Raw genomic sequence first — 26,764 nt, 5'->3', positions numbered from 1 at the left:
ATTTTTGTCATACATAAACACGGTCTAATATGGGGCCACCACAACATTGTGGTCAATGTCTGTCAACTTCTATCAAGTTGGTATGTCTGGAAAGCCATTTACACTTGATAAGGCTATTTATGATTGCGATTTGGAATTAAATAATTTACTTAAGGTGACTTGGTAACAAGCTGTAAAAAACTGGAATAAGAATGAATAGAAATACAGGAAGTCCTTGGTTTATGACAGGGGTTCCATTCCGAAGCCGCATCGTAAGCCGAAAATCATCATAACCTAAAATATCATAGAAAATCGTAAAAAAACCTTACTTTTTATCCTTTTGGGTGTCTTGAAAATGAAGTAACTTGCATTTTTATTGAGTTTTTCATCAGAAAACCTCCTAATTTTGACATTATGCCATTTTGGAGCCATATTTCTTCTGTCAGATCGACATCGTCGGCTTTGTAAACCCGGAACATGCATTGTAACTTGGGAAATAATTTTTGGTGAATATATTTGAAGAGCGTCGTAAACTCGGAACGTCATAAGCCCAGCCTGTCATAACCCAGGGATTGCCACAGTAATTATCTGCATAAAGTTGGCCTTCCTGTTACGTATGGTGCTATCCATTCCTGTACAGAATATCTAACAAATATGGTTTATAAGCATCTTGTTCATTAACTTTCTCCAAATCAATAAAAATGAGGTACAGAACTGTATAGCAGTCTTTTCTGAGACCTCTGTTTGACATTTATAATTGTTTGGTACCAAACTTTTGATAAACTTTCTCTGGCTTATGTTGCAATTTCCTCTTCCTTCCTACCCCAAAATTAGTACTGTATATTGAGTACAAGCAAATACTCGTAAAACAACTAATTAATTAATAATGTAGTGTTGGAAATTATATAGTGAATGTAACAGAGAGGATACTTAAAAATGAGATTATTATGGATTCAATCATTTTGTTTATAATTTTATATTGATAGGTAACAGAAAATATTAATTGTATTACTTACACAAATGCCATGGCAATTTATAAATTCTGACAGGTCTTAAGCTCAGCATGCAGTGGTTTAAAGGTAATGATGGGTCATTTTTAGACTCAGGGTGGAGAGAGATTTCAAAAGAAACAGGTGAAAAGTAAAAGGCAGAAAGCAATGCTGTTGGGCTCACAAGGAAGCTTCATTGAACCCTTAATACCATGTACTGTGTGTCACTTGAGGTACGCTGCAGTGGTGTTCGTACCTTGCAGTAAACTATATAAATTTCTAACATAACTTCGGGAGCTGGGTTTGAGCACCAGTAGTTCACATTATGAACATTTGTGTACATTTTGATTGAAAATAGTAGCATTGAAAAAATATTTCATAACTAAGTTAATATTCACAATTATGTTTTTGAAATATAACATTCAGAATAAGAACTATATAGTTGGGAGCTTTTGAGAGCCTGCTCAACTCCCATTTTCAACGAGAAAAATTACATTGTAACAGCACAGTTGTAGATGTTGTTTTTCTATATTTGCAAAAATAACATTTGAAAAGTGATGCACCTTCACTGTGCTGCTTTAATAATTTTGTATTGTCTTAAAGTCTATCTGTGCCATAGTAGAATTTTAAGTTCCTGAAAGTTGATTTTAATTATCAACATACTACTGCTACTACTATTACGTTGCATGCAGTGTTCTTAAGTAAAGTTTTTTTTGGATTTCAGACATTGACCGTGGTGACATATTGAAGCTCATCAGTCGTAATCTCAATAGAAATGCACACTTATTGTCAGCTGATACTGAAGTGAAAGAAATTGACTTCACTAATCATCAGACTATAGATGTCATGGGAGAACATTTAAAAAATGTCTCTGTAATTATTGTTGCTGATGGTATGTTTACATGACAAGAAAACAGTTTTTGGGATTTTAGTTTTCATATTTTTATTCTTATGTTCTTTAAGGTAGAGTAGGTGTGTATTATCTGCCAGAATCATTTTACTCTAATTATGATCTCACCAGTAAATAACATGTGGGTAAGAGCAACAAATTTCATTTCTATATAGCTAGTGGCTTATCTGAATTACGTACAGATGTTATCTGTTATTGTATTTGATAGTCTGTAGTTTAAAATTAATGTGTAGATGGCATGTAGACATAAGATCATAATCCCATGTAAAGTATTTTAATGTAATAGTTATCTTATAAAAGTTTGACTTCTTTGCCTGAATATTCTTGGTAGGACTTCTTCTCTCAGCATTCCTGGTAAGCTAGACCACTTTTGATGTAAGTATGGTAATGCTTGCACTCCAGGTTTTTTATACTCATGCCTGGTCGTTGAATTAGTTGAAGCATGAATTTCTTTTTATGTTTCATAGTTGCTCTTGGGCAATGTGTATATAACAATATTCCTCCGCTGAAAAGTGCCCAGCCATGATTACTGTAGATGAATCTAAATTTTGAAAAGAATAAAGGTTTGTATGCATGAACCAATTAATCTGAGATTACTATATGTATTTTCTAATTGCTGTATGTTAATCATTGTCATATGATTTGGTAAACCTGCAGCAAACCTCTGTTCAAAAACTGTTAGAAGAGTAATAGTTTAGGGGAGTTGTGCATGAATTCTCCGCTTCCTCAGTCTGTCAGATTTCATCATTTGCTCTCATTTTTCTCTTTCCTTCAGACTTGCATGTCTTGGTTCTCCCACATTACCTTATCCATATGCACATCTGCAATTTCTCTTAATTATTTCAAAATAGTACTGTATAATCTGCATACATCACCCATTCCTCACTCCACTCTTGACCTCTTTTCTTCTCTTGCGACTTTGCGCTCACATCTCATATATTTCATCTGGTATCTCACATCACTCCTAGAAAGATGTGGCCATTATATTAGATCCTTTTTTATGCCAAACCAGTGATTTTCTCAACTATGCCTTAGTTATTAGGTAATTTTAACAAAATACCTAATGCACCATACTTTCTCAACACCCTCCACATTGCATCTCTATTACTTCATGGGCTTAGCAGTCAGTCTCAAGGAAGTTGGGTATATTTTTTTACACATGCTGCATCAGATTTTCCTGTAAGCAGCTTCAGAATTATGCAGCACTTATCTGCCTTTGTATGGAATTTTTGCTTATATTTGAAGAGTTTCTTCATACACCAGTTGAATCAAAGTCTTCCTATCAGGTAAATAACCTAGCTGTTGCTCTTGACGTAGATGCACCTGTTTTAAATTTGCTACAGTTTTCATTGTTCCATAGATATTGTGTTTTCACTTGAAAAATTAAAGGATAGAGAGACCAAGACTTTCAACTTTATGGTGAGAGCATTCTTATTACTATTCAGCAGATGTTTCTTTGGCATTGTTTGCAAGACCTTGTATCCCCCATCTACTCTCTCAGCTTGATAGTATCAGGGTTGCAATCTTACAATATCATTGGAAGTAAGAAATTTTGCTGGCCAATCAGTTTTAAACTCTCCTTCATAACATTTACTTCCATATTTTGGAGTTCTTGGCCTTCCTCCTCAGTTTCATGAATCATTTGACTTGCCTCATTTCCAATGAGGTTAAAAGAATCCCAGCTTCATCTCATCTAAGTGTGTTGAGAGGTCAAATGAACAGTTTCTCACTATCTTTTGCCATACCTTGAAGGTTATAAGGAGGCTGACCTTGCAGTTGTTTCAAACTGCCTGTGAAAGGAAAATTATACTGAAGGTCCAAAATATACAGAATGTCTCAATGTCATTTTTCAAAGGTTTCATGAATTATCCCCATCTTTTCCAAAGTGACGTAGGAAAATGCAAGTAAATCTTATGAAAGGAATGATATTGGTGGAAGCCTACTAGAAAGTATGAAGTATTTATGTGAACTGTTATCACTTAAGAGTTGGAAGATAGGTATAACAGCATATGTAATTTATATAAATAGAGGGGCAGATTTACCTGTGTTATCTCCAGAAAAACTTGACAAAAATGGTGTTTTTAGCTCTTGACTTTATTTCAGGTTGACTAATACAGGATACCATCTTGTTATACAGATTTGGTTTTGTGTTATTTCATACTGGTTAAAAACTGGAGAAGATAGTGAGTGACCAGTAAGATGGCAACTGACTGGTAAAGGTGATGGGAGATGGGAAAATATAAAGAACTTGAGGAAGGCAGTCACACTTTGGAGAGGTAGCTATAATCAGGAAGTATGCCCAGGTCAGACGAACAGATCTATGTAGCTAGAGGTTCAATTACTTTTACTCAGAATTGACTCCTGCAATCCCTTCTAATATTAGCATACTTTTTGGGCTGCAGAGTGTGTGAGAATGTAGATGGATTAAGTGGTGCTACCTTGTGGACAGTATCTTGCCCATCTCTTGCTACCAAAAACCTCATTACAACAAGTAACAGTATTAAATGTATGTGTAAGAAATGTCATTTTTTTCTTAAAAGATGTGTCCTGATCCCTCCCCCGCAAGTTGGCTACAGATTCCACTTATTTGTAAGGAAAAATGAGCTTCAGCATGAAAAGAATAGAATATCTGCCTTTGCAGCTGCCTCTCTTAATTGACCACTGCCAATAGCTAGTGGAGGGTTCATTGTGTGGTTTTATCCACCATACAGTACTAGCTTCATATTGCTTTTGTAAAGAACATCCTGTATCCATAACAATGAAATTTATTTTAAGAAACTTGTGATGAGTGAGTCTTCTCTGTGATGGTTTACTGTATATCATTGTTATTTCTTGCAGAGATCACTATGAGTCGTGTAAGTGACTTTCTTTTTGAGTTTCATCAATTACTGGGATGTTTTATGATAGCAAACCATTGAGACTATTTTGTTCACTGTAATTTTCTTTGGAATTCTGAAATATTATGCCAAAGGGATCTTTATCCAATTTTATCAGCATTTGCATAACTTTTTCTCAAGGATGATTAGACTACAAAGCCTCTTATTTGTCTAATAAGCTGTATATATTTTATGAAATTATCTTAATTATCCATAAGCTTATACCTTTTGTCAGTAGAGTGGAATTTTTCATGTTGTTAACATATTGTACTGTATTGATTGTAATGCATTTTACACTGTAAGCATGTACCAAACTAACTGAGGTAGTTGTGGTTTGATGGTTTTTAAATTTATGACTTCTTTTTTGTATTGATGTATATCTACTGTGTATCATATCTCTTGTTTCTTTCTCTCTCTTCCCCTCCTTTGTATACTTTTTTTTTCTTGAAAACTGCTACTGTTTTACCATATTGTATCTCTTTGCAGCTATATATGACAATCGTCTGACTGACTCTTTCCTCAACACGGTTCTTCGTCTCATGAGTGAACCTCCTAGCAAAACTCTCTACCTAGCCTTAGAGAAAAGGTAAGCCTGTTAGAAGTATGTGTTAGCATCCTGTTTCATCATTTTGGCTCAAAGATCACTTCTTTTTTTATGAGTATGGTTAATTTCACAATGGTGTGTGTCCATATGAAGTGCAAACTTTTAGCTGTACCATACAATGTATTATTCCTGGTCATAGATGAGAGACCAAGTTCTGAATTTGGTTAGAAATTAGTGGAGAGATGGTTAGATGTCAGGCAGATTGGCTTTTGTTTTATGCCTTGTATCTTTTCATTGCCCCTTTTGCCCACTGCCTTTCTCATTATGCTTGTGCTTTTTGCCTTATACAGTATCTTACATAATTTTTCATTCTGTGTGCTTTTTACCTTTTTCCATACAAGTACCTAGTTCCTGCCATTATTATTATTATTATTATTATTATTATTATTATTATTATTATTATTATTATTAAAACTGTGGTATTGAAGAAGATTACTTCCTCAGCTTCAATCAACTTTGTAATTTTCTTATATATTTTTTTAGTATTTAATTTTCTTGAGCTGTCAAGACATACATTAAGTTACCAGTATTAATTTAGGAAAGTATGATAACTTTATGGCATTTTTATAATTTTAGTACAGATATTTTAGGTATCGTTTCATATACCCACCTGTTGACATATGACCTGGGCTCAGGGGTTTTTGTTAGAAAGTAGGAACAAGACTGTAGTGAGGAGGAAATAGATGGCAATAAGTTGAGAGAGTAACCTGTGGATTATGGAGGGTAGGGAGAGTATCTCTACATTTGTATTCAGTGAAGGGTAATGTTATTGGGTATAAAGGGCCTCCATTCTTTGTAGTTATCATCTGTCAAGGCTGCATCAAGTTCTTCAGCTGCTTGAATAATGCATAGCATCCCCTTGCCGATGACATGAGAGATGTGTTGGATCATGCCAATATTGGTGTGAGGGCATCCCCTGTCATGGGATTTAAAGTGGTGCATGGCATGTCTTTTTAGGTTGTCAGGTGGTGATGGAGTGTTGGATTATAATTATTATTGAGTGAGGAAACCCACAATTGTATAATTGTGAATTTTCTTCATCCATTTTGAGAATAATTATTATTATTATTATTATTATTATTATTATTATTATTATTATTATTATTATTATTATTATTCACCATGTGCAAAAATTCATTTGGAACAAACATGAAAGGCCATGTAAACAAATACATACATACATACATAAACAAAAATATTGCAGAATGACTAAAGCAGTGATGCAGGATCCTTTAAAAAAGTATTCCGTCATATTCTCTTTCAAACTTGTGAGCATAATGGTAAATAATACTACCAGAAAGACCTTTCTACTGTCCAGTAGTGAAAAAACTTCTGATTTGTGTAATTTGTGAACAACAAATACTAAGGATGCAAGTGGAAGTTCACTATTGGAATAGAGCTTATGGAATGACTAAACAGTGCTGTTGGAATGATGGAACTGATTTTTTGGGAGGAGAATGGCCACTTCAAGCCATCTTGTCTAAAAGATAGTTCCCAGAAAACTGTACATATATAAAAAGAAAACACTATTTTCTATTTCAACATGGTAGAACAAAAGAACTGGAGCATGTGACAGTTTAGCAGCTAACATTCTGTTCCCAAGCATGGCAAAATGATTTCGGCAAAGTCCTATAAAATCTAAGGTACCTCAGCTTGAGCTGAGTCTTCAAGTGGTGGATGCTAGTCTTTGATCATTGGGTGTCTTCTCTGCAGTATCAGACCCCCTCCTTTGAGTACCATACAAACGCTCTCAGGCGGTTTGTATCTTTTCAGCCTGTTCCAAAATCATTACAGGACCTAATGTTTTGACCTTTGCCTAGAGTTCCAGATTATGTGAATTGCTCCCTTTTGTGACATCAGTTAGTGTCTCATAGCACTGTCCTTTGCAGACGGACTTTGATGCATGGATTTTGAGCTTGTTGAAGAAAGCCATCACCTCTAAAGGGAGTTGGGAGTCTAACTTTGGTTTGTAAGGGAGCAAGACAAGTGTTCTTTGTCCATTGCTACCTCTGAACCTTAGATGAAATTAGTTCTCCTGGCTGAAACTCTTGCCAAGATTGGAAGTAAGGTCTTTCTTGGCTGACCTCAGGAGCAGGGACTAAGAAGATAGGAGCCTCTAAAGTGCTGCCAAGAGACATCACTTCGGCTGGTCTCTTAATCCTGTCCTGTGCAGTAAGGACAGTCAAGTTAGTATTTTGAGATTTCCACTCCTTCGTTGGGATTGCAAGAAGGGAGCCTTGCTTCTTTTTCTTCTACTGGGAGAAACACCCAGTCACTATCAGCCCTCTTTTCTTTGCCTTCAGCCATCTACCAAGAGAATCACTGCTACTTTCAGACGGCATGTATCCTCGGTCCGTTTTCCCTCTCTTTAGCAGCCCCCATTCAAGCACCTCATCGACTTCAGAGCTCTTGCCACCAGATTTCTGGCACTGAATCCCAAGCTCATGACACCTATTCCTGAGTGCTCAACATTTTCTAGCCATACTAGGCTCCCACCTCTGAACGCCTAATTCCTTTTAACAGTTTGTTTCTTCACTGCAGCAGAAGTTGTCACCTCTGGTTTTATTCAAGACCGTTTTTTATCCCGTGGCCAGATTTCTGTGTCTTTTGTGGACTTTCCAAGTTCCTGTGAGCGTGTGTGTCACATGTTAGTTTTGGCCAAGCACAATTCCACATATGTTTTCAGTCTGTACGATGTGTCATTGAGTCCACACTGGGTGTTAGCACATAAGTCGATCCCACCCTTATGGCTGTCTCCATGGCTGTCTTAGTTTCTGGAGCGCTATTAGCCTACATTTAGTGAAAGCTAGACACGTCAGTACAAACTCTACCTCATTAGCTTTCAGGCACTGTGTGTTCATGACGTCCAATCTACAATCAACCTTTTCTGAGACACTCTTAGAAGTAGGAGAGCATTTTTCTCCTTTTAAGGGAAGCTAAGGATGTCAGAACAGCTTTTACCTCATTAGCTTTCAGGCACTATATGCCCCTGATGTCCATTCTACAGTTGACCTTTTGGAAGTGTAATCAATCTTCACTCCTCGCTTTTCAAAGAAAGTTAAACAGTGTTAGATTCTTGCAGTACCTTGCAATCATTATTGTAATTGGCATGGCATCGCAGAAGGAACCATAGGATTTTCTAGAGCGGGGGGGTACAATTTACCTGGAGCATCCATCACTGTCAGTGAATGGGTTGTGGTCTTTATTTCAGTGCAAGTGACAGTCTTATCTGGTTGTGTTTATATTGGTGCTGCGCCCAGGGCAAGAGCACTTTTTAAAGTTTTGCTAGCCATCGGATAACTCCTTGAGCTGCTTCACTTCCACTGATGCTTTGCTAGCCATCGGAGTACTCCTTGGCTACAAAGCTCCCACTTAAGTAGAGTTACTCCTGGCTTTGCTGCCACGCTGCTACAGGTTAAATTGAGCAACAACCAGAGGCAATTCTCTACTGCAGGCTCTCTTAACTAACAACTTATCTAATATCTCAAATCATTACATGAATTAATGATTGGGAACAGAATTTGTCCATGAATCCCCACCACCTGTCAATATGGGTTCAGCTAAGTAATTACTGGGTAAGTTACATATATAAAAATGAAATTTTGATAATAAAATAAAGTTTTATATATACTTACCCAGTAATTACAGACAGAGCCCTCCTGATACTCTCATTAGTGGGCGAGACCAGTCATCTGCACTAAACTGAAGCGCTAATCTGCGAGTTTTTTCATTTGAGCTGCCAAGGCAAGAGAAACTCTTAGCTAAGTAATTATAAAAATGTCATATTTTCTATTTTTTATGATACTTTTGTTGATTTACTGTTTTAACTAAGTATAATTTATACACTTTATCAGAGGTCATATACTGTACACAAGTTCTGATTACTGTCTAGTAAAGATAACCCTCCTGTGGGGTTAGGATAGGTATATGAAAAACATAACCTGCCACCTCTAGGAGGCATGATAAATTTCCGAGACTTCTTTCAGTAAGAAAAATAGCGTCTTTAAGCCAGGAAATACATATGGTAGTTTTTTAATCACCTTGAGAGTTTACTTTTTCTCTTTGGTAGTGTTTACAGCATTCCAGTTTTCCAGTATTTTTGCATAATCTCACCACTTTTGAATCATCTGCTGCTATTTCAGGTGGTTTTTTATGTTCAGTATATACCACTAGCTAGCTAACATGACATTAACTAGTTAGTACACCAAAGTGATATCTTCCTTGCTAACCATATCTAATTCCTTCTTTTGCTTGCTGCATCTCAGCAAAGCTTTGCTTAGTTTTTGGGAACTTTTGTTAATTATAAATCTGGTGCTACTCAGTCTGTTTATGGGCATTGACTTCCTAGCATTAACAAATTGCTTTTTTTATCACTACACTATGTAGGGTTTTTTATTTTACTTTTCGTTGAAGTGGCACCTCAACTTTGTGATTTTGCTACTGGATTTATCTGAGTCTGGCAGAAATAAAAATATTTCGTACATTTGTGGTTTAGCTTCGCAAGTAGATTATATGTGGTTATTTTTATTCATGTGTTATAAGTTCCAAGTACAGTATACAGTATAGTTACATAATGTAATGTACTTGTAGGACATTATTAAGTTTATGTGTAAAAAGTTATTTTTTAAGTGAAAGTGTCGTTCTGTGTTTAAATGGCAGTCACATGTTCACAATGTATGAGATGCATGTACTATACCTGTATTGCAGAATAGGAAAGCACACTACTGCAAATCGTTGTTAATCAGACATTTAAAAGTTCTGTACATTAATTTTTAAAGTGAATGCATGATGCTTCTTTGTTTCACTGTTTCAAAAGTGCTCTGAAATCCTAAGATTTGTGGTTAAAAGAAGTGTAGTTGCCTCACCCTGCCACCTCCATACCCCATGGGTTTGAAATCATTGTTAACTAACACCAAGACAGTTCCTTACATGAATTTTGTAAGTGATTGGGCCATGCTACTTTGTTTCTTTGTGTGAGCACTTGCTCTGAAATTCTAAGTTCTGTGCTAAAAGAAGTCTAATTGCATATGTACATGTACTAAGGGACAGGAAATCATTGTTAATTTAATGTATAAAAGCAGTTCCATACATAAAATTTTTTTGTAAAGGGATTGTACCACGCTTCTTTGTTTCATTGTTTGAGCACTTGCTGTAAAATTTTAAGATGCGTGGTTAAAAGAAGTTCACTTGCCTCAGCCTACCACTTCCACACCCCATGATTGTGAAACATTGCTGCTTACTCAATTAAATGCCACTGTTAGTGATTCTGACTCAGACTAAAATATCCTGAGTCACGACAACCACAATAGTTACATTATTGTACATAATACTCAGCCCACATTGTGGCCACTCTGAAGACTTGCTGGCCACTTGCCTGCCTGCCCACTCCTCGCCTGACTTGTCTCCTCCAACTCTGTTAGCTGCCTGGAATGAACACCTGCCTTCCTACTGACTGCTCTGAATGTTAAATGACACAGCTCCTGCTTATTTCCCATCCAGCAGATGGGTGTTCTGATTGATATTTATTATTAAATAGTTTAACCAGATTACTGGATTAACATGATAAACTCTCATATGGCTGTTGTCTGTGAGTGATTTAAACCATATGCAGTTGAGGCAGATGATTGACATGACACTTTGCTATGCCTCCTCATGCAGTGACCACTCCCCTGGTAATGTCCATGTCTCCAGCAACAACTACACCAATGATGCCATTGATGGACACCTCACCTAATGTGACCATTTCTGTATTTGTTAGGCTTTTGGTGGCTTATAACATTATTACATTATTTGAGAGACAGGTCTTATTTCCTTCACAGTTAAACCCTCCTATGCTTTCCTCCTTTTTCTTTCCTTCTGTATTTTACAGACCTGGCATACAAAAAGGTATTAGCTTGGTCGTCCCATTGACCTCTGCTTTTGAAAAATTTCTTGCTTGTTTTCATTTGACCATAACATTACTACTTCGTACATTTACTTTTTACATGTTCCTCATGCAAATACTTTCAAACTCTTTCACTAGTTCCTAAAGCATGTCTTCACTTGACCTATATATAATTGGTAGATCACATGACATTGCATAAGTGGTTGAAAAAGTGTAAGCTGTGAAATTTTTATGTATTCAGAAGACTTTGCAAAATAATGTTAGGTGTATTTTACTTGGAAAATAGGTTAATAGTCAGGATAATCTCGTGAATGTGAGGCAGTAAGAGTATTTTAATATAGTTAATACTCCATTGAAGAATTGTTTTTAGTGAAGTTACAGTTTGAGGTTTTCATTTCAGATATGTTTTCACACTGGAGGATATGGACTCAGTTGCTCCATGTTATGAATATCTTCTCACACGGCTGGATTGGTTATGCTGTCAGAACCTTTCACTTGTAGAATGGAATATAAAACTGTTAGATCCATTGAGTGAACAATATTTCACGTATGAACGAAACAAGAACTTGATCATTTATGAAATACAGGCCAGAGTAAAAGACAAAGATATTACTGCATGAGTTGCTGAAACTTGCTTTCAGTGTGTGTTTAGTCATTTATCTAGTCTTGTGTGATGTCATAATTTCTTTGTTTTATTCCAATGGTTTAATTTTAATTGACAAGTACGAAATAAATTCAATGTTCAATAGACGTGCATTTATAAGTATTGCGTGTAGCTTTAAATAAGTCTTTATTGCCAACACGTGTTTGGAATGAAGCAGATAACTTAAGAGCCATTCAGTATCTGAATACAATACTATGAATTTACTAGTCATTAGGTAATGTTAACCTTTCATCCTATGGAGAGGTGATGCCTGATTATCTCATTAGGTATCATTATCTGTGTTGTTATAGAAAATTGTGAGTATTTAATTATACATTTATCTATCTGCAATTTTTACTTTACCTATCCAACTTATTATTTATATACATACTGTATTGCTATCTGCGATTTTTACTTTACCTATCCAACTTATTATTTATATACATATTTACATACATCTCATTGTCTTATAAAAGAAATGGCAGTAGTGTATAACCAATTCATGCTTGAGGATATTAAGGCATATGCCTAATCTAAACATGATTTTGCAGTGTCTTTCAGCCCCAGCTGCATTGGTTTAGGCCTTTCACTTTTCATCTGTTCCCTTGGGTTGCTTCTACTTAGCTTTCCAACTACTCGTGCTTTACTTTGCTCCGATTCTCACCTCGTTTCAGAATAAAATTTGGACAAGCCCTTTGAGAGTCTAGAAATGTTGCTCAGTGATCTTGTTAAACTAATTTATGAAAATAACAAAGATGATCTTAATCAGCATAGCACTATACATACCCACACAAGCACATGGAAATAAATTCTTTTGTGGCAATGGCACATTGTTATACCACCAGTTTTCCAATCAATTAAGGTAAGCAGCTTTGAGTAGTCAGTATCTGGACAGGTAATCAGCCAAAAATGCCAGACACAGTCAGTGCTTGTACCTGATGCACATATGTGAGGCAGGATTTTGTGCTGTCAGTCTCATTCCAGAATACTTGCTGAAAACTGAATGTTAGCACCTTTTGTAGCCTCCCTCTCCAAAGGGAGATGTGTAAATGGAAATCGTGTAAATAATTTCTTCATAATAATCAGCAGTAATAAGGGGAGTTAGTTTCTGAGACCATGGGAAACTACCATTTTTCGGGTTTTGATAAGAAATATAATGTGAACATCGTAACACAGAATATGAAAAATACAAGTTTTCACTGTCTATCAATTTCACTTTACCTTCAATACCATTGCTCTCCTTTCAATTTGTGCTACTGGCTCAGGCGACGACTCCACATTTCCCCATATGTACAAAATATTGGTGTGATAGGGGGTCTAAGTTCAGAGGCAATGGAATCTCTACTTTTTATTGGATACTGATAAGCAGGAGCATTGGAAATTTTGCTCATGCTTCTTCTTACCTGTGTTAGTCTGGATTTCAAGTAAATAGATCATTATCTTCTAATCATAGCCCATGTTAAAGTAACAAGATGTATTTTGAAAGCATGTAAATGGAGTTATTTGTTTGTTATTGCTGAATTGTCAATGAATCCCAAGTACAGTAAGTTCCACAACAGTAGCTTATGCAGCTTATATTGAAACCTGCCTACGCACACAAACCGCACCAGTCACCATTATCTTGTACAAATTCTTGCACCTCCCAGGTATTTAGGCCCTTCCTTGCCAGTGCCTCTTTCGCATTATGAACCGACTGTAGTACCGTAAGGACTGGCAGTCCGTCAAGATCACGCCCATTACTAGGAATAGCATGCTAGCAGTAAGACTATCCTGTCACTTAGACATAAAAAGTACAGTACTTAAATTAAATGGATGAGGAGGCATCCTATCCTGCCTTTTCCTCTTTCTAGGTCTGTGCAGTATCTGAATCATACCAGGACCTGTTCTTGTTCATCAACAAGGGATCATGTTTAAAATCAAAGGTGGTATTTGAAAAAGTTCAACCACAAAGTAAAAAAAAAATCTTGCTCACTGATGTGGCACTATAAAATTAAACAGAATTTAAAACTCAAATGCAGCTGGCAATGAAAGCTACAAAAGCCCCTTGTGATGCTTAATGTGTACCAAGTTAGGCACACAGTAGTTACTAGCCCATGTGGGGATGGGCCACGAAATCGGTTTAGTTTTTGAGATGACTCTGCATCTGGGATTTTAAAATTTACTTCAACAGTTTCTTGTATACATACCCACACCTTACTTTTAAGAACTTCATGGAATAAATACTTCCACCAGCAATGTCTGGTCAAGTCTCCCTTCTTATACCCTACAAGTTTTCATGCAGATCCAGGCATATTTGGATCTGGTGGACAGAAATGTGTTCAAAGAGATTGACATTGGCAAATGTGTGCATTGTGAGTGGTCTTGTTCAGTTTTTCATGGGCAATTATCTTTTATTTTCACTTTCTATGGAGAAGTGTTCTGCTTAGGTGAGAATAGCTTGAAGGCGAGGTGGTTGGGGAAGAGGTTAGGCTGGGAAATGCTCTGTTGAGTGCAACTGTGTGATGGGGACAGGAAGGGGTTACTGTATATGGGATTCAGAAAGAGGGGTATGACAAGTTGGATACATTGTTAGGCAGCTTATTAGGAAGTGCAAAGAATCTTTGTAAAACATGGTGACATTATGATTGCATGCAGAAAAAACTTAATTTCACTTACTTTCAAGACATTGGAGACTCGTGTGTATACTGAAGAATTTTATAGGTAGTTTCATGTGGTTTGAAAACTGCTCCTTTGAAAATTGCATTTTATTGTTGATCAGGAGAATCCTTACTTTCTTTCAGCAGAATAGCAGTGTCAAGAACTTATGAAATTTCTATTCGTGAGATCCAGTTTGTGTTTTGTAAAAGGATCTCATCAAACAATTGTGGAAGGAGATTCAAAATTTCTTGTTAAGTTTGTCATTAGACATTCTACTGATGTCAATTTTGTAAGGAAAACTGTTGCTTAAGAGTGATTTGCCATGTTGCTGATGGTATTTTGTAGCGCATATTTGTTCTAATTCTCAAAAAGTGAACGCATTCTTATTGTATTAAACAATTTTTCATCCAGTGGTGAAGGCATGTATTACTCTATTGTTTCCTCAGGTTGATATTTCAGCATGCTTTTTTTAGGCTACAGTTTATTTCTTCCTTACAACAGTAAAGTATGTACTGGTTTTCAAATCCTTTAAAAGGATAGTTTACTCTCAAAATTTTCACCATGCTTGAAATCGGAAAACCTTTTCATATTTTAGTTTTAGATAAACTACTTTGGCAGCCATCACTCTTGTCTTGAGATAGAATATTTAAATTTTAAGGAATGGCATGCCTTTGGGTAACTGAATTGCCAAATCATTTGTTACAACAGCAGCAGATCTCAACAAGGATCTGCTCTCTTGAAATGAAAATGAAACCACACAATTGTATTTGGTTTATTGCATACATTGACACAAGCTGATATGACCTGTAACAAAGCAAACAGAATTGAAAAATTAAAATGAACTTTTATTTGAAAATCTTACATTTTATGAATATCCAATCAGAATACAGTACATATATGGCACAATTTCCTGAAGTCACTGTTTTCTTCATCACAGGCTTTTCCAACTTCATGACAAAAGTACTTGTTCTAATTGGTAAAAAGATTTGGTATAAAAATAGTAATTATCACCTATGACTTGAGTATATGGAAAATGACTAAGAAATATTACAAAAAATATACAGTTAAAGCACAATGCCATTTTCTGAACAAACTTTATATACACAATAGCATTAAAGACATTTCTACTACAAGACATATTACAAAATACTAAAAGTTTCTACATTTGTACAAAGAAGAGGCAGAAATTTCTGCACTACACTGAGATTCCACAGTGTTATTATTTTTTAAATTAAAAATAAACACTTCTGCTGTGGATGTTACTTTGGTTTATTAACTAGAAGAATTTTGAGCATTTGCAGAAAATTGAGAGGTGGGAGATAATGTCTGAGACAGGTTTGATGTGTTAGAATTGGTTGACTGAAGTCCCTGTTTACTAGACGAGTAACTCCTACAAACCCAAGATCTGTTTTTTCCTATCCGTCTACAGCAACCACAACGAATTGTATGCCAGACTTTTCTTGTGCAAGTAAATGCCAAAAAGATAAACACTCCTTGTAATGTATTCAACAGTACAAAAATGTACCAAATGGCTTCTACCTGCAAATATCCTGCTACGATACCACTTATCCATGTCAATCCCATCAACAATGCTAAACGCATATACAGCTTGAACTGACTCTGGTAGGGAGCGCAACTCGTCATTTTTGCTGTGGACTCCATTGTGTTTGCTATAATACGTGCAGACAAAATAAACAAGATGATATTCAATACCATTATAGTCATCAGTGGAGCCGCAAAAAACACAAGCAGAGCTTTACGATGACCAAACCAGCACCAGTATTCACCAAAAGCTGGGTAATATTGGTCAGGCAGAAATTTAGGTCTTATTATATCCAACAACAACACGCCAATTACTACAGTTGCTGGAAATAGCCATCCATAAACAACATAAACCATAAACTTACAGCACTGACCTCCTGCACTAACTCGAAGTTCTGTTGTAGCTAAACTTAATGTTCTCCAAACATCAAAAGCCATTATGTTTACCCAAAAAAATGAAGACAAAAAGAAGTAATACATAAAGATTGCCAAAATGAAACATTCCTTTCCACCTGGTTCCCCAAATGTACTCAGAATAAAGGTAGAGAAAGCACCAAGGAGAACTAAACACAGGGAGGAAAGGTTTTTTCCAGAAAGATTCCGTAGTTCAGGCACAATCAAGAATGCAATAAGGTGGAGCATAAGGCATACACAGGAAAGCCCAAGACCACCAAGGGTAACCCATCCCATTATGCTCGAAAATTTTTCAGTTTCAGTCCGAATTATACACACTAAAATTCCACCTTCACTAAGTTCATATTCATTTGGTTCATAAGTACGTTTGTATTTTTCAACTTCTACAGTTCCATTCTCACCCACAATGTACTCTTCCGTTGGCAAGAAAAATTTCTCGCAGGGCAGAAACCAAGCAGGTGTAGTACCATTGTCAATTTCAGCCTCAGATGAAGTGTTACTAATCGAACTGGTATTTAAACCATTGGGAGTTGATGGAGTAACAACAGTTTCTCCAAAATCATCATTAGCATCTGAAGGAACTTTTCTAACTTCCACCCTTTCATCGCTTCCATTTAGTATAGGCTTTACTATGGAATCAACAGCAGCTGTTGTGATGAGCAGTGGTGATTCAGTGCTTAAAATTACAGACACTGTTTCATTACTACTTGATGGCACAGTGCTATTATAGGCTGAGCTATTAATATTGGGATTAATTGTGCTGTCAAGAATGGAATAAGCTGTGTTGTTTGTTTTGTCAACATGAGAAACTGTGCTTAATCTTGGTTTATTTGGGACTGAAAGTCTAGTTTTATTAGCAGCTGGAGGTTGTGTACCTAAGGTTGTAGCAGTTGTGGTTACCTCAGCATTAACCAGTTTTGGAAGCTCCATGTCGACACAACGACCAAACCTATACTCTTGATTACTTCTCCCACAAATAACCCTTCTACATTTCTTGAAAAACGGATCAAAAACCTCCCCTAATTTACAAGTTGTGGTAGATCCAACTATATTGCCACCTGTTCTGTCTTTAAAATCTAGTAGCAATGCAAAAGACTGATTGTTAAATGAATCTAAGAAGAAATCCCTGAAAAATACTCTATTTATGCAAAATGTTGACTCCAAATCAACACCATTACAAAGTGCACAATGAATGTTTCTGTATGGTCGATCAAACTTATACCTAACTGCTGTATATGACAAGCAGAGATCTTCAACTTTTTCATCCGTCCACGTCAATGGGCAAGTTTTTATCACATCTTTAATGCACGGCCGAACCATGTGAGTTACAGTCACTGGCATAACTGGGTAAATATAACAGTTGTGAAACACATAACCTCCATCATCATGAACATGCAAGCCCCAATTCATATCTTTGTAAGTAATTTCATTTAGCACAAATTCCATAGTTAAGTTTTTGTGCACCTTCTGGTACTGTTCTAGAGTTGGACACTCCAGACGGGGTCTCCAAATTTCATAGGAACTTGTGTCATTGTTGCAAACTGCACAATAATAATTTTTATAAGTAACATAAGTTTCTAAGCTTGTGACAGGCATTTCCCGAAAAGGATCACTACCTTTTTCTAATGGGGCTGTACATTGTTCAGCAATTGCCTGATCATTCCAACCTGGGAGACATTCCCCCATCATATACAGGGAACCAAACTGAGTAAGTTTTACACACTCATAATTATCCACAGTCTTTGTTTGTTCTTCGGCTACATATGCATTAGCATCAAGGCAACAGTCTCCATGTTTGGCGCACAAGTCATCACAGAAGCAGTTTCTGTATTTCCAGTTACTGGATTCATCAAGACGAGGTCCTTTCCCAACAATTTTGCATGTGTCTTTTGGAGGGCACGTTGCATTCATAGCTAATAAATCAGGGTATCCAAAGCCAATGCACAACTCTACTGAAGCAAATGCTGTTGCATACAGCAATGCTACCTTTGCAAAACGAATAAATGCCATTTTCAGTTATATAGAATTCACTTTCATAAAAACCATATTAGGGCACTGATAACTGCTCTGCAATCTCTGTTGTATTCAGCATGCTGCTCCCGAAGTGGGGTAGATAAGTCTTGAATAGTATCTGAAAATAAAAATATATGTAAGTTGTGGTGAAGGAATATGCAATGCTGTACTATTAAAAAAAAATTTTTTTGTCAAATAAGACTTGTCTTTATTAAATAATAATGAAGAAATATACTAAAGATAGTCTTTTTGAACATATGAAAAAATTTGGAGATTGATGGAAAAAGACAGGTTCATTACTAGTGTAATGAACCTGCTGCTTTAATCATGCATTTTACAGAGAAAATTTTAGGACTTTTAAAGTAATTAAACAAAAGCCAGAAATGGTACTATAAGTTTTAACCACAAAACCTCCTGTGATAATGATTGTATGTAGCCTATTCAGTGCACTGTAAATTCATAAGGTGCTGTAAATTATTATGGTACAAATAAAGAGTATTTACTACCCATGCCACTACATATGGCTATGAATGAAACAAGTCAAGACTTACTCTGCAATTCAAAACAAATTGAATGTGATGTTGAAGCAACAGAGGATTTCAGCTCTTGTTATTGTGCCAAAAATTACAACAAACAAAGTATAGTGAGATTTAAATGTTGCAATATGCAAAAGACTAAATATAAAAATAAAAGGCTGAATTGGTAATGACTGTAGGTAAAACAAACTTTAAAGCATTCATGACAGTATAAATTGCAAGTGAAGAAAACTCATGTATTCCTGATTATAAGAATAGAATATAGAAATTAGGCCGGAGGCCAAGCACTGGGATTTATGAGGTCATTCAGCCCTGAAATGAAAATATACAGTAAAAAGGTCTGAAAGGTGTAACAGGAAGAAAACCTCGTAGTTGCACTATGAATCAATTGTCAGGAGAGGGTGGAACGTAAGATAGAAGAGAATATGAACGAAGGTACAGCAAAAGGAATTCCTGTTTATAGGTCTAATTTTGCAAATACTTTAGTCTAATGCCAGTTCTGAATCATACGAACCAAAATTTTAGCTCTTCTCTTTTTCTGAATTTTTCTGCTTATGAAGAGGAACCCTGGAACACATTTAAAAGTGTAGGTAGGATCAGCCTAGATAAGCACCATTATGAGAAGATGCAAACCCTAAGAAATGTACTAAATCATCATTCATAGTGGTGGATCATTTACACAAGTCCACCCCACCCTGTGCTAACTTTATTTTTTTTTTTGGGGGGGATGCCAAACCCCTCAGGAATATCTGAAAGACCACATACACATCTGCATTGTAAGATGTCAGACTAATGGTCAAGAGCACTGCAGAAATGCTTTTAACTGCTGGAAATGATGGTTGATCTCTGAGCTCTTAAAGAGGTCCCAACATCATGGGTATAATTTACGTTCCAATTCATGGGGATAACCGTCAAGTTGATGCTTGTTATTAAAGTCAGAATACATGAGAAAAGGCAAGAGAAAAAATGTAAAATATTAAGATAGATTGTAGTAATAAACGTTTACGCTCATAATTCAAGAAAATAATTTGTTTGTATACGTAGTGTGGCAGTGCAGATCAGGAGGAAGCACAATATGGGTGTATAAATGCTGCTAAGAAAGTAACTGGAGGTAGGCTATAAGAGAATTATGATTAGTTTTATGGCAGTCGAGTGCAAATGTGGAAGTTGATGTGGTATATATGTGATACTAAAACTTAAGGTAAATGGTATAGGAAAAAACATAGAAATGACAAAATGCAAGAGATTTAAAAACTAAAGATATATATTTAGGAGAAAATGTGTTAATATAGATAAAGGTAGAAATATCAGTAGCCTATGGGATGCATATGATAGTTTCAATGAAAAGGAATTTTGGAAGTATGCTTTTAAAGAAAAATCAGTGGTAGGCGCATGAAAAATTATGTTGTCTGGTGAGAATTGGATAAATCGCAAATATTTGTGGACAAGCGGAACACTTAAAATTTAACGTTACCAAATCAGTTGGTGTTAATGTCAACACAGTTTGCTTGTGAACAGTTTAATGAGAAACAGTTCTTAAATGGACTAGTCACGATGTAAAGAACTAGTTAAAGATACTGAGGATGGACAGGCTCAGGGAACTGCAGGCATTTTAAGTAACATACCGTAATGTGGTAATGAAGGCTAGGCCACCTGTTCCAACGTTCTGCATTAAGGAAAAAGTTGATTAGGAGAGTGCAAGAAGCATAAGAAAGAAAAGCCTAGACACTTTTAGAAGAGGAATCAGTGTGCAACAGGTAACAACAAATCACCTTTCTAGACATGTGAATGATTAGGAAGGAATTTTGTGCTATGTACTGTAATGTAGTTATGCGCCATTAGTGTTTATAGTTAAAGTATGGTAGTTAAATGCGCTATTTAAGTGAAAGAGTTATATCTCTTTCAGTGATGGAATAATAATATAGAGTAAGAAATGTACGATAAAATGAAAGTAAAATTTTGTACCATAAGGGCAGGAAAGGAGCAACTACTGTACAGAGGTTACACTATATGAAAGAAAAAAATTGTGCCATTAAGATTAAGGTTATGAGAGCAACGGAAATTCAGAAGGATGATGAGAACCGTTAACGAACGAATCTGTGTACAGGGATTTTAGAGCTTATCTTACGCATGATGGTAGGATGAGGGAATAGGAGATAAGTTGCAGAAGATTGCAACTAACACGAAATAAAAAGTGTCATAAGGCCCAATTTGGAATGCACGAAATTATTTGTTGCGCCAAGACTTCTCAAGTTGGGATGATGAGTAGCTCGTTCGAGTACGTATTCTTATTATTCAGACTGTGCGCACTTCTAAGGCACATGACTATAAGGCCATAAAGTTGAGCAAACTTATGAAGAAAATATCCCAAATGCGAATTAAGAGCAGACTCGCAAAAAAATGAAATTATGCATGGACCAACATCAACACGAACTCTCCACAAACAATAGATAAAGAAACAATAAAAGTACATGACGCTTCAAGGAAATAACCATAATGACTTTATGCCCTGCCCACTTCTTAAGGAAATCTTACAGGATGACATTTCATACACTATTCATTCGAGAGCCTGTAGGGAATCAACAGAATTTGAGTACTGAATGAGAGTTTACGGGAAAATGACGAAAGGAAGCATGTTACCGAGATTGTCTGAATTGTCTGAGTCGGTATGACCGTAGGCTATTCGGAATAGACGCAACTGAAGGAAATTTCGTCGAAACGGCAGATGCACCGGAAGCATCTGACATTTAAATAGAACAATATCCTTTCGATGGAAGAGAAAGGGAGTAATGAATATAACGCAGAAATGTATATATATATATATATATATATATATATATATATATATATATATATATATATATATACCGTATATATATACAGTATACATATTTATATAATGTATGAATTTATTTATATAGTATAATTATATACGTACATACATATATACACTGGAATTCTTGTGAACAATACACAGTATTAATGGCGTTTGCATATTGTATGCAGGAATTCTTATCAACACTACGCAATAATGTTGGGGTAGACGTAGTTTAGTGTTTTTTAGCGTTAAAAACAACTAAGTTGAAGGTAACACCGTGTATTGTCTGAATACTTTTACAGTATCTTGCATCTATTGTTGTCGTAGTATTATCAAACGCCATAAATAATTTATTTCCACCTTCTTTCCTTGGCGAGTACCACAAGACTTTCAAGTGGCCAAACAATACAATCTGACTTCCTCTGTGGCGTGGCACATTTCAACACACTTCTGCCACCCTTTCTCTTTTTTAACCTTAAGCTATTTCTCAAAATGACAGAATTTTTTACCTCTCTCTCTCTCTCTCGTGAAAGAACCTGCCACATAAATTATTACGTAGTGTAGCTTCCGTCTTCATTACCACTGGTAGGTCTCAAAGGAGGCGCTAATTACAAAACAATCTCCCTTTCCCATTCAGAGATAAAATTGTTGTTATAGTTAATTGCAAGGTTCAAGGTTGTCCCTCAGAACTTCTTAATTATACTTAAATGTTCTTAATAGAACAGAAATTACATTTATTTATAACTCCCGTGGCAACGTGGACGAGAATTTCTGTTGAAGAATGGATACAGGGATGGTTACCTCAAGAACGAGAAAATTTCAACATCAAAAATGCCTTGATGAACTCCCTCTCGTAATTCTATACAAGTCTTATTGAACACACACACACACACACACAGTTCCCCTTTACTGCGTTCACCATTCCTGAAAACTAAGCCTGGTAGCCGTAGTTAATTTTACCCAAATGTTAACAATGCTTACATTGTATAGAGATCCGTCGTTTAGGTACAGTTTATCTTAAATATTGAGAAGCCAAGTACTCTAAGGATTTTATCTTTATGCTAATACTGGTACATCATTTAACTAATAGCGTCCTGTCCATACGCTTGAAAAAATACCTAATGATCAGTCTCTTTCATGCCAATAACGGTAAACAAACTAATAAACATCTCACCAGCGGGTAGTGCATAAAAATTACCTGTCCACTTGGGAAACCGGTTTTTCTCCTCTTGTCTACCCAAACACCTTTAAGTGGTTACGTGTTTATCAGTTTAAAAATTGCAACTAATGCATTATATGGTGGTAAAAAAAATGAAAATCACTAGAAGAGGCTCAGGATAACCAACCCTAAAGTTATTTTTATTTGTACACCAAAATTCTGCCACGTTCAGATACGTAAACTCATTGCAAAGCACGTGACATTACACCGGCCGAGGTGATGGTGTTTTCGCCCACAATGTGTGTGTTTTAGCAGGCTACTCAAGAACTTAAAACTTATACCGATCAAGTGAGCCAGTTCATTAATGTTGCTGAATGCCCCCCCCCCCCCTACCCCTAAGGATTTATTTTAAAATGGACACTAAAGAAAATGTAAGTTATGGTGACCATGGAAACTAGTTTGTAATTTTAAAGTTTCAGACGAGGTTAAACTAGTCCACACCATTACTTTATATTAGGGAAAATACTGAACATGTGTTAGAGCACAGTAAGGTCCCAGTATTCATTTAAAACGAAACTGGTTCTCCCTTCGCACCAGACAGACCACAGTTATGCTTCCTCGACCACAACCATTACCAAGCCCGTTTCTCTCAGGCTCGTAAATTTGTCTATTTTTACGAATTTTTTCAGTCCATTCCATACATAATGATAATAGTAGCCCTGAAATGCTGTGAGGCCAACAAAAGTAATTTTAATTTAAAAACCAAGTCATTAATTTCCTGTTTAAGCGCATGGTAAAAGTAATAATACTGGAAATGTTCGAAAGAATTCGTCAAGGAAATACTGATGACATTAAATTCTTAACATTCGTCACCTACGAGTCGAATATGAGAGAGAGAGAGAGAGAGAGAGAGAGAGAGAGAGAGAGAGAGAGAGAGAGAGAGAGAGAGAGAGAGAGAGAGAGAGAGAGCTGACTTTATGACCGGAGAGAGTTCACTGGGGTCACTTGTCGAAACGTGTGGGCCAACCATAGGGCCTTCTGTTGGGAACAGTGGGCGAGGAGCTAACGTTAGAGAAACGGTAAAGCCTCTATAAACTAACTGTTCTCGTATATCAATGTTTAGAATGGTTTTATTTTTTAAAGTGCTTTATTCCCTGTGTTCCACCCACGTGATGGAATCAAATCAAATGGCAGTTTGCCAGGTCAGTGACCCCGCTCTTATGTCATCTGAACCTCACACTGAAGAGGTGCAATTGGGTTCTTTGTCTCTTGACCTACGTCATCATTAATATTCATTATTTTACTTGCATGCATGCTTCGTGCGTCCAGAGGTCACCAGCTTGCTCTGCATCCGCAGAATATGCCCATAAGCGAAGAAGTTGAAATGTGCATTGAATAAACGTTGACAATTTAACAAGAATATATAGTAAAAAATAATAAAAGTGAACGCAGGCACGCGTGACTGAGAACTGATTATATGGTCCCCATCCAACTTACTGATAATCAAAAGTGGCACTGTCATCTTTGCCCTGAGATTGCACGTGCACGTTTCTTTCCGAATACTGCCAGTCTTTGGAATTCACTTAAATTCTTGTTTTCCCTTGCACGTGGAACTTTGTTTCCTTTGACTGGTTTGGAAAGCTCCCAGTGACGGAAACTCGATCGGTGAAACTACAGGCGACTGTGAACTTTAAGTTTGAAAATTAAAGTTTTATTGAGCTGGGTAAAAGTTACCCTTCGTATAAAGAAGATTTGATTAGTTATTAAACTCCTCTACAGTGTGTTCTTATTTGTAATTAGGCTGAAGGCATCCACAGAAAAAATAACATTATGTAACTTGAATAAATTACCTATAAAATTTAATTACACTAAAGAAAATTAATTTATCTCGTAAAGACAGCTTTTAAAACATCTAAAGACACCGACAACAACAGAAAAACTAATTTTATTTTTTATAATGCTGTCTGTCTTACCAATTACGCGAACGCAAACCTACCCATCCGTGAAAGCCAATCGTGAAATTCTTTCTCGAAAAAGAAAATCGCCAAAGTGGAAACGGCAGAACTCGTATCCGGCATAATAATGCATAAACTGGCTGCCTCCGGGGCTGTAAACACAATAGCTTGGGGGGGTAAAACCACAAGCCGCCGCATTTTACCCTACTTTTGCCGGAGTTTGTTTACCTGTCATTAAAAACGCGGACTCGCGAGCAGACGTTTAACGACGGTGGGCATCATCAACATGGGAATGAAAAGCGAAGAGTCTTTCAAGGGTAAACAAAGGGTACGAGTTGTTACAGAGGATGGGGGGAGGGCGGGCCATGTGACAAGGAGCGTGGAGAGAGCTTTCTTTGGATTACATTTAGGGTTACGTCTAAAGCACGAGAGATGCGTTGAAGTCCCCAAAACCAGAATGTCGTTTTAACAGACATGCTTAGTAAGATGTCACATTTACTTACCCTATTTCCATCGTAAATCCAAAACGGTGTCCAAGCAGAGACGGCACACTATTCTTTGTTAATAAAAGCGTATCTTTGAACACCACAACCGCCTCAGAGGTACGAACCAAGGAGCGGCAGAAGAGAAAGTACTGCCGAGGAAATTCAGCCACCTGTATATATAAGCTCGGCCATGACGTCACGGGACGACATACTTCTTTGGCGAACGCGGGAGATGGCGAGCTTTCCTCCATAAAGTTCAAAATTATGAGTTTTGTCAGTTTTGCTCGCGTGCAAGGCTAATCAAGCGAAGCATATGCTGCTTATAAGTGTCTTCGGAATGTTTTAAAATAAGACGATAAATATCGAGAGGTAGCGTCGGCAACGGGGCGTGGCTTAGGATTTCCGAACGAACGCGGTGGAGGGATCCTGTTACAACAAATATGATCCTTTTGGTCACCAGCCGTGATTCCGGGACAGTAGTTAATCCTCACAGCGTGGTAAAAGAATATCCTTTCACCATTTACCTGATAATGCGGGAGAGTTTGTCCTCTTGGTTTACTTGAGAAATCTAGACCAATGCAAGCAGTACGAGAATCTGAAATAGTATGGGACGAAAGTTGGTCGGTTTAGGAAGTGAAAGGAGGTGTCGCTCTCAAGGTCAAAGCTATAATACCCTTTCGTAATGGGCCGTGGGCATCTGCGAAAACCCCTTGGCTTTCACTTTTAATCTGAGACAAACATCTTTATAGCTGTGCCGTAGTGTATACTATTCGTCTCCTGGAAGATGACAATCTGACCGATAGGTAGGGGTGATATTTGTGACGGTTTAAGAAAAAGAAAGGTGGTTAAGGTTGATTGCGTGTTACGAAGGCTCGAGTTACCACTTAGGCTTTCTGAGATATCAAGTCCTTACCACGAGATCAAGAAAACGATATCTAATAATAATAATAATAAAAAACGAATAGGTTCAAATAATTCAACGCCGTTTCATAACTTTTGTTATAGTTATGGTTCTTTGTTTCTCAATATTAAAAAAAAGCGAACATCCATCTAAGTATTAGTCATCGCATCATAGCTGAGAAAGAGACAGACAGAGACACATCACATCGTTTTATAGTGGTAATAGGAAGAAGACCTTAGGAAATTAAGTAATCAGTTTCCGATTTCCATCATGAGGGCCATCACGAATTAACAAGAATGATACATATATATATATATATATATATATATATATATATATATATATATATATATATATATATATATATATATATATATATATATATATATATATATTGCGTGTCATTATTTCCAAGGCCT

The 26,764-nt window shown here is 36.5% G+C and overlaps 2 protein-coding genes across 9 annotated transcripts in view; one reads left to right on the top strand and one right to left on the bottom strand.

The window, feature by feature from the left end:
* Positions 1-26,764, top strand: part of LOC136848792 (methyltransferase-like protein 22) — a 276,110-nt gene that overhangs the window by 209,474 nt on the left and 39,872 nt on the right. For 6 of the 8 annotated variants that reach the window (XM_067121423.1, XM_067121424.1, XM_067121426.1 and 3 more), the window contains 3 exons: positions 1,693-1,860; positions 5,241-5,340; positions 11,643-12,231. In XM_067121423.1, the coding sequence (XP_066977524.1) occupies positions 1,693-1,860; positions 5,241-5,340; positions 11,643-11,862 (488 nt within the window). In that variant the 3' untranslated portion in view covers positions 11,863-12,231. Of the gene's footprint in view, positions 1-1,692; positions 1,861-5,240; positions 5,341-11,642; positions 12,232-26,764 lie in introns of those variants that run through there. The other 2 variants (XR_010856141.1, XM_067121425.1) reach the window with 2 other exon arrangements.
* Positions 15,283-25,788, bottom strand: LOC136848791 (uncharacterized). Its single transcript, XM_067121419.1, has 2 exons — positions 25,463-25,788; positions 15,283-18,609 (listed from the first exon to the last, which is right to left on the bottom strand). Exon 2 carries the CDS (start codon positions 18,486-18,488, stop codon positions 15,795-15,797), a length of 2,694 nt encoding a protein of 897 aa, XP_066977520.1. The 5' UTR covers positions 18,489-18,609; positions 25,463-25,788; the 3' UTR covers positions 15,283-15,794.

Source organism: Macrobrachium rosenbergii, chromosome 19, assembly GCF_040412425.1.
Source record: "Macrobrachium rosenbergii isolate ZJJX-2024 chromosome 19, ASM4041242v1, whole genome shotgun sequence".
In the NCBI taxonomy this organism is placed as follows: domain Eukaryota; kingdom Metazoa; phylum Arthropoda; class Malacostraca; order Decapoda; family Palaemonidae; genus Macrobrachium; species Macrobrachium rosenbergii.
Note: the sequence above shows the minus strand (reverse complement) of the source record. Positions and strands in the feature narration are given on the sequence as shown.

Coding starts and splice junctions, on each gene's coding strand:
- LOC136848791 (XM_067121419.1), bottom strand. CDS start 18,488: ATGGCATTTATTCGTTTTGCAAAGGTAGCATTGCTGTATGCAACAGCA.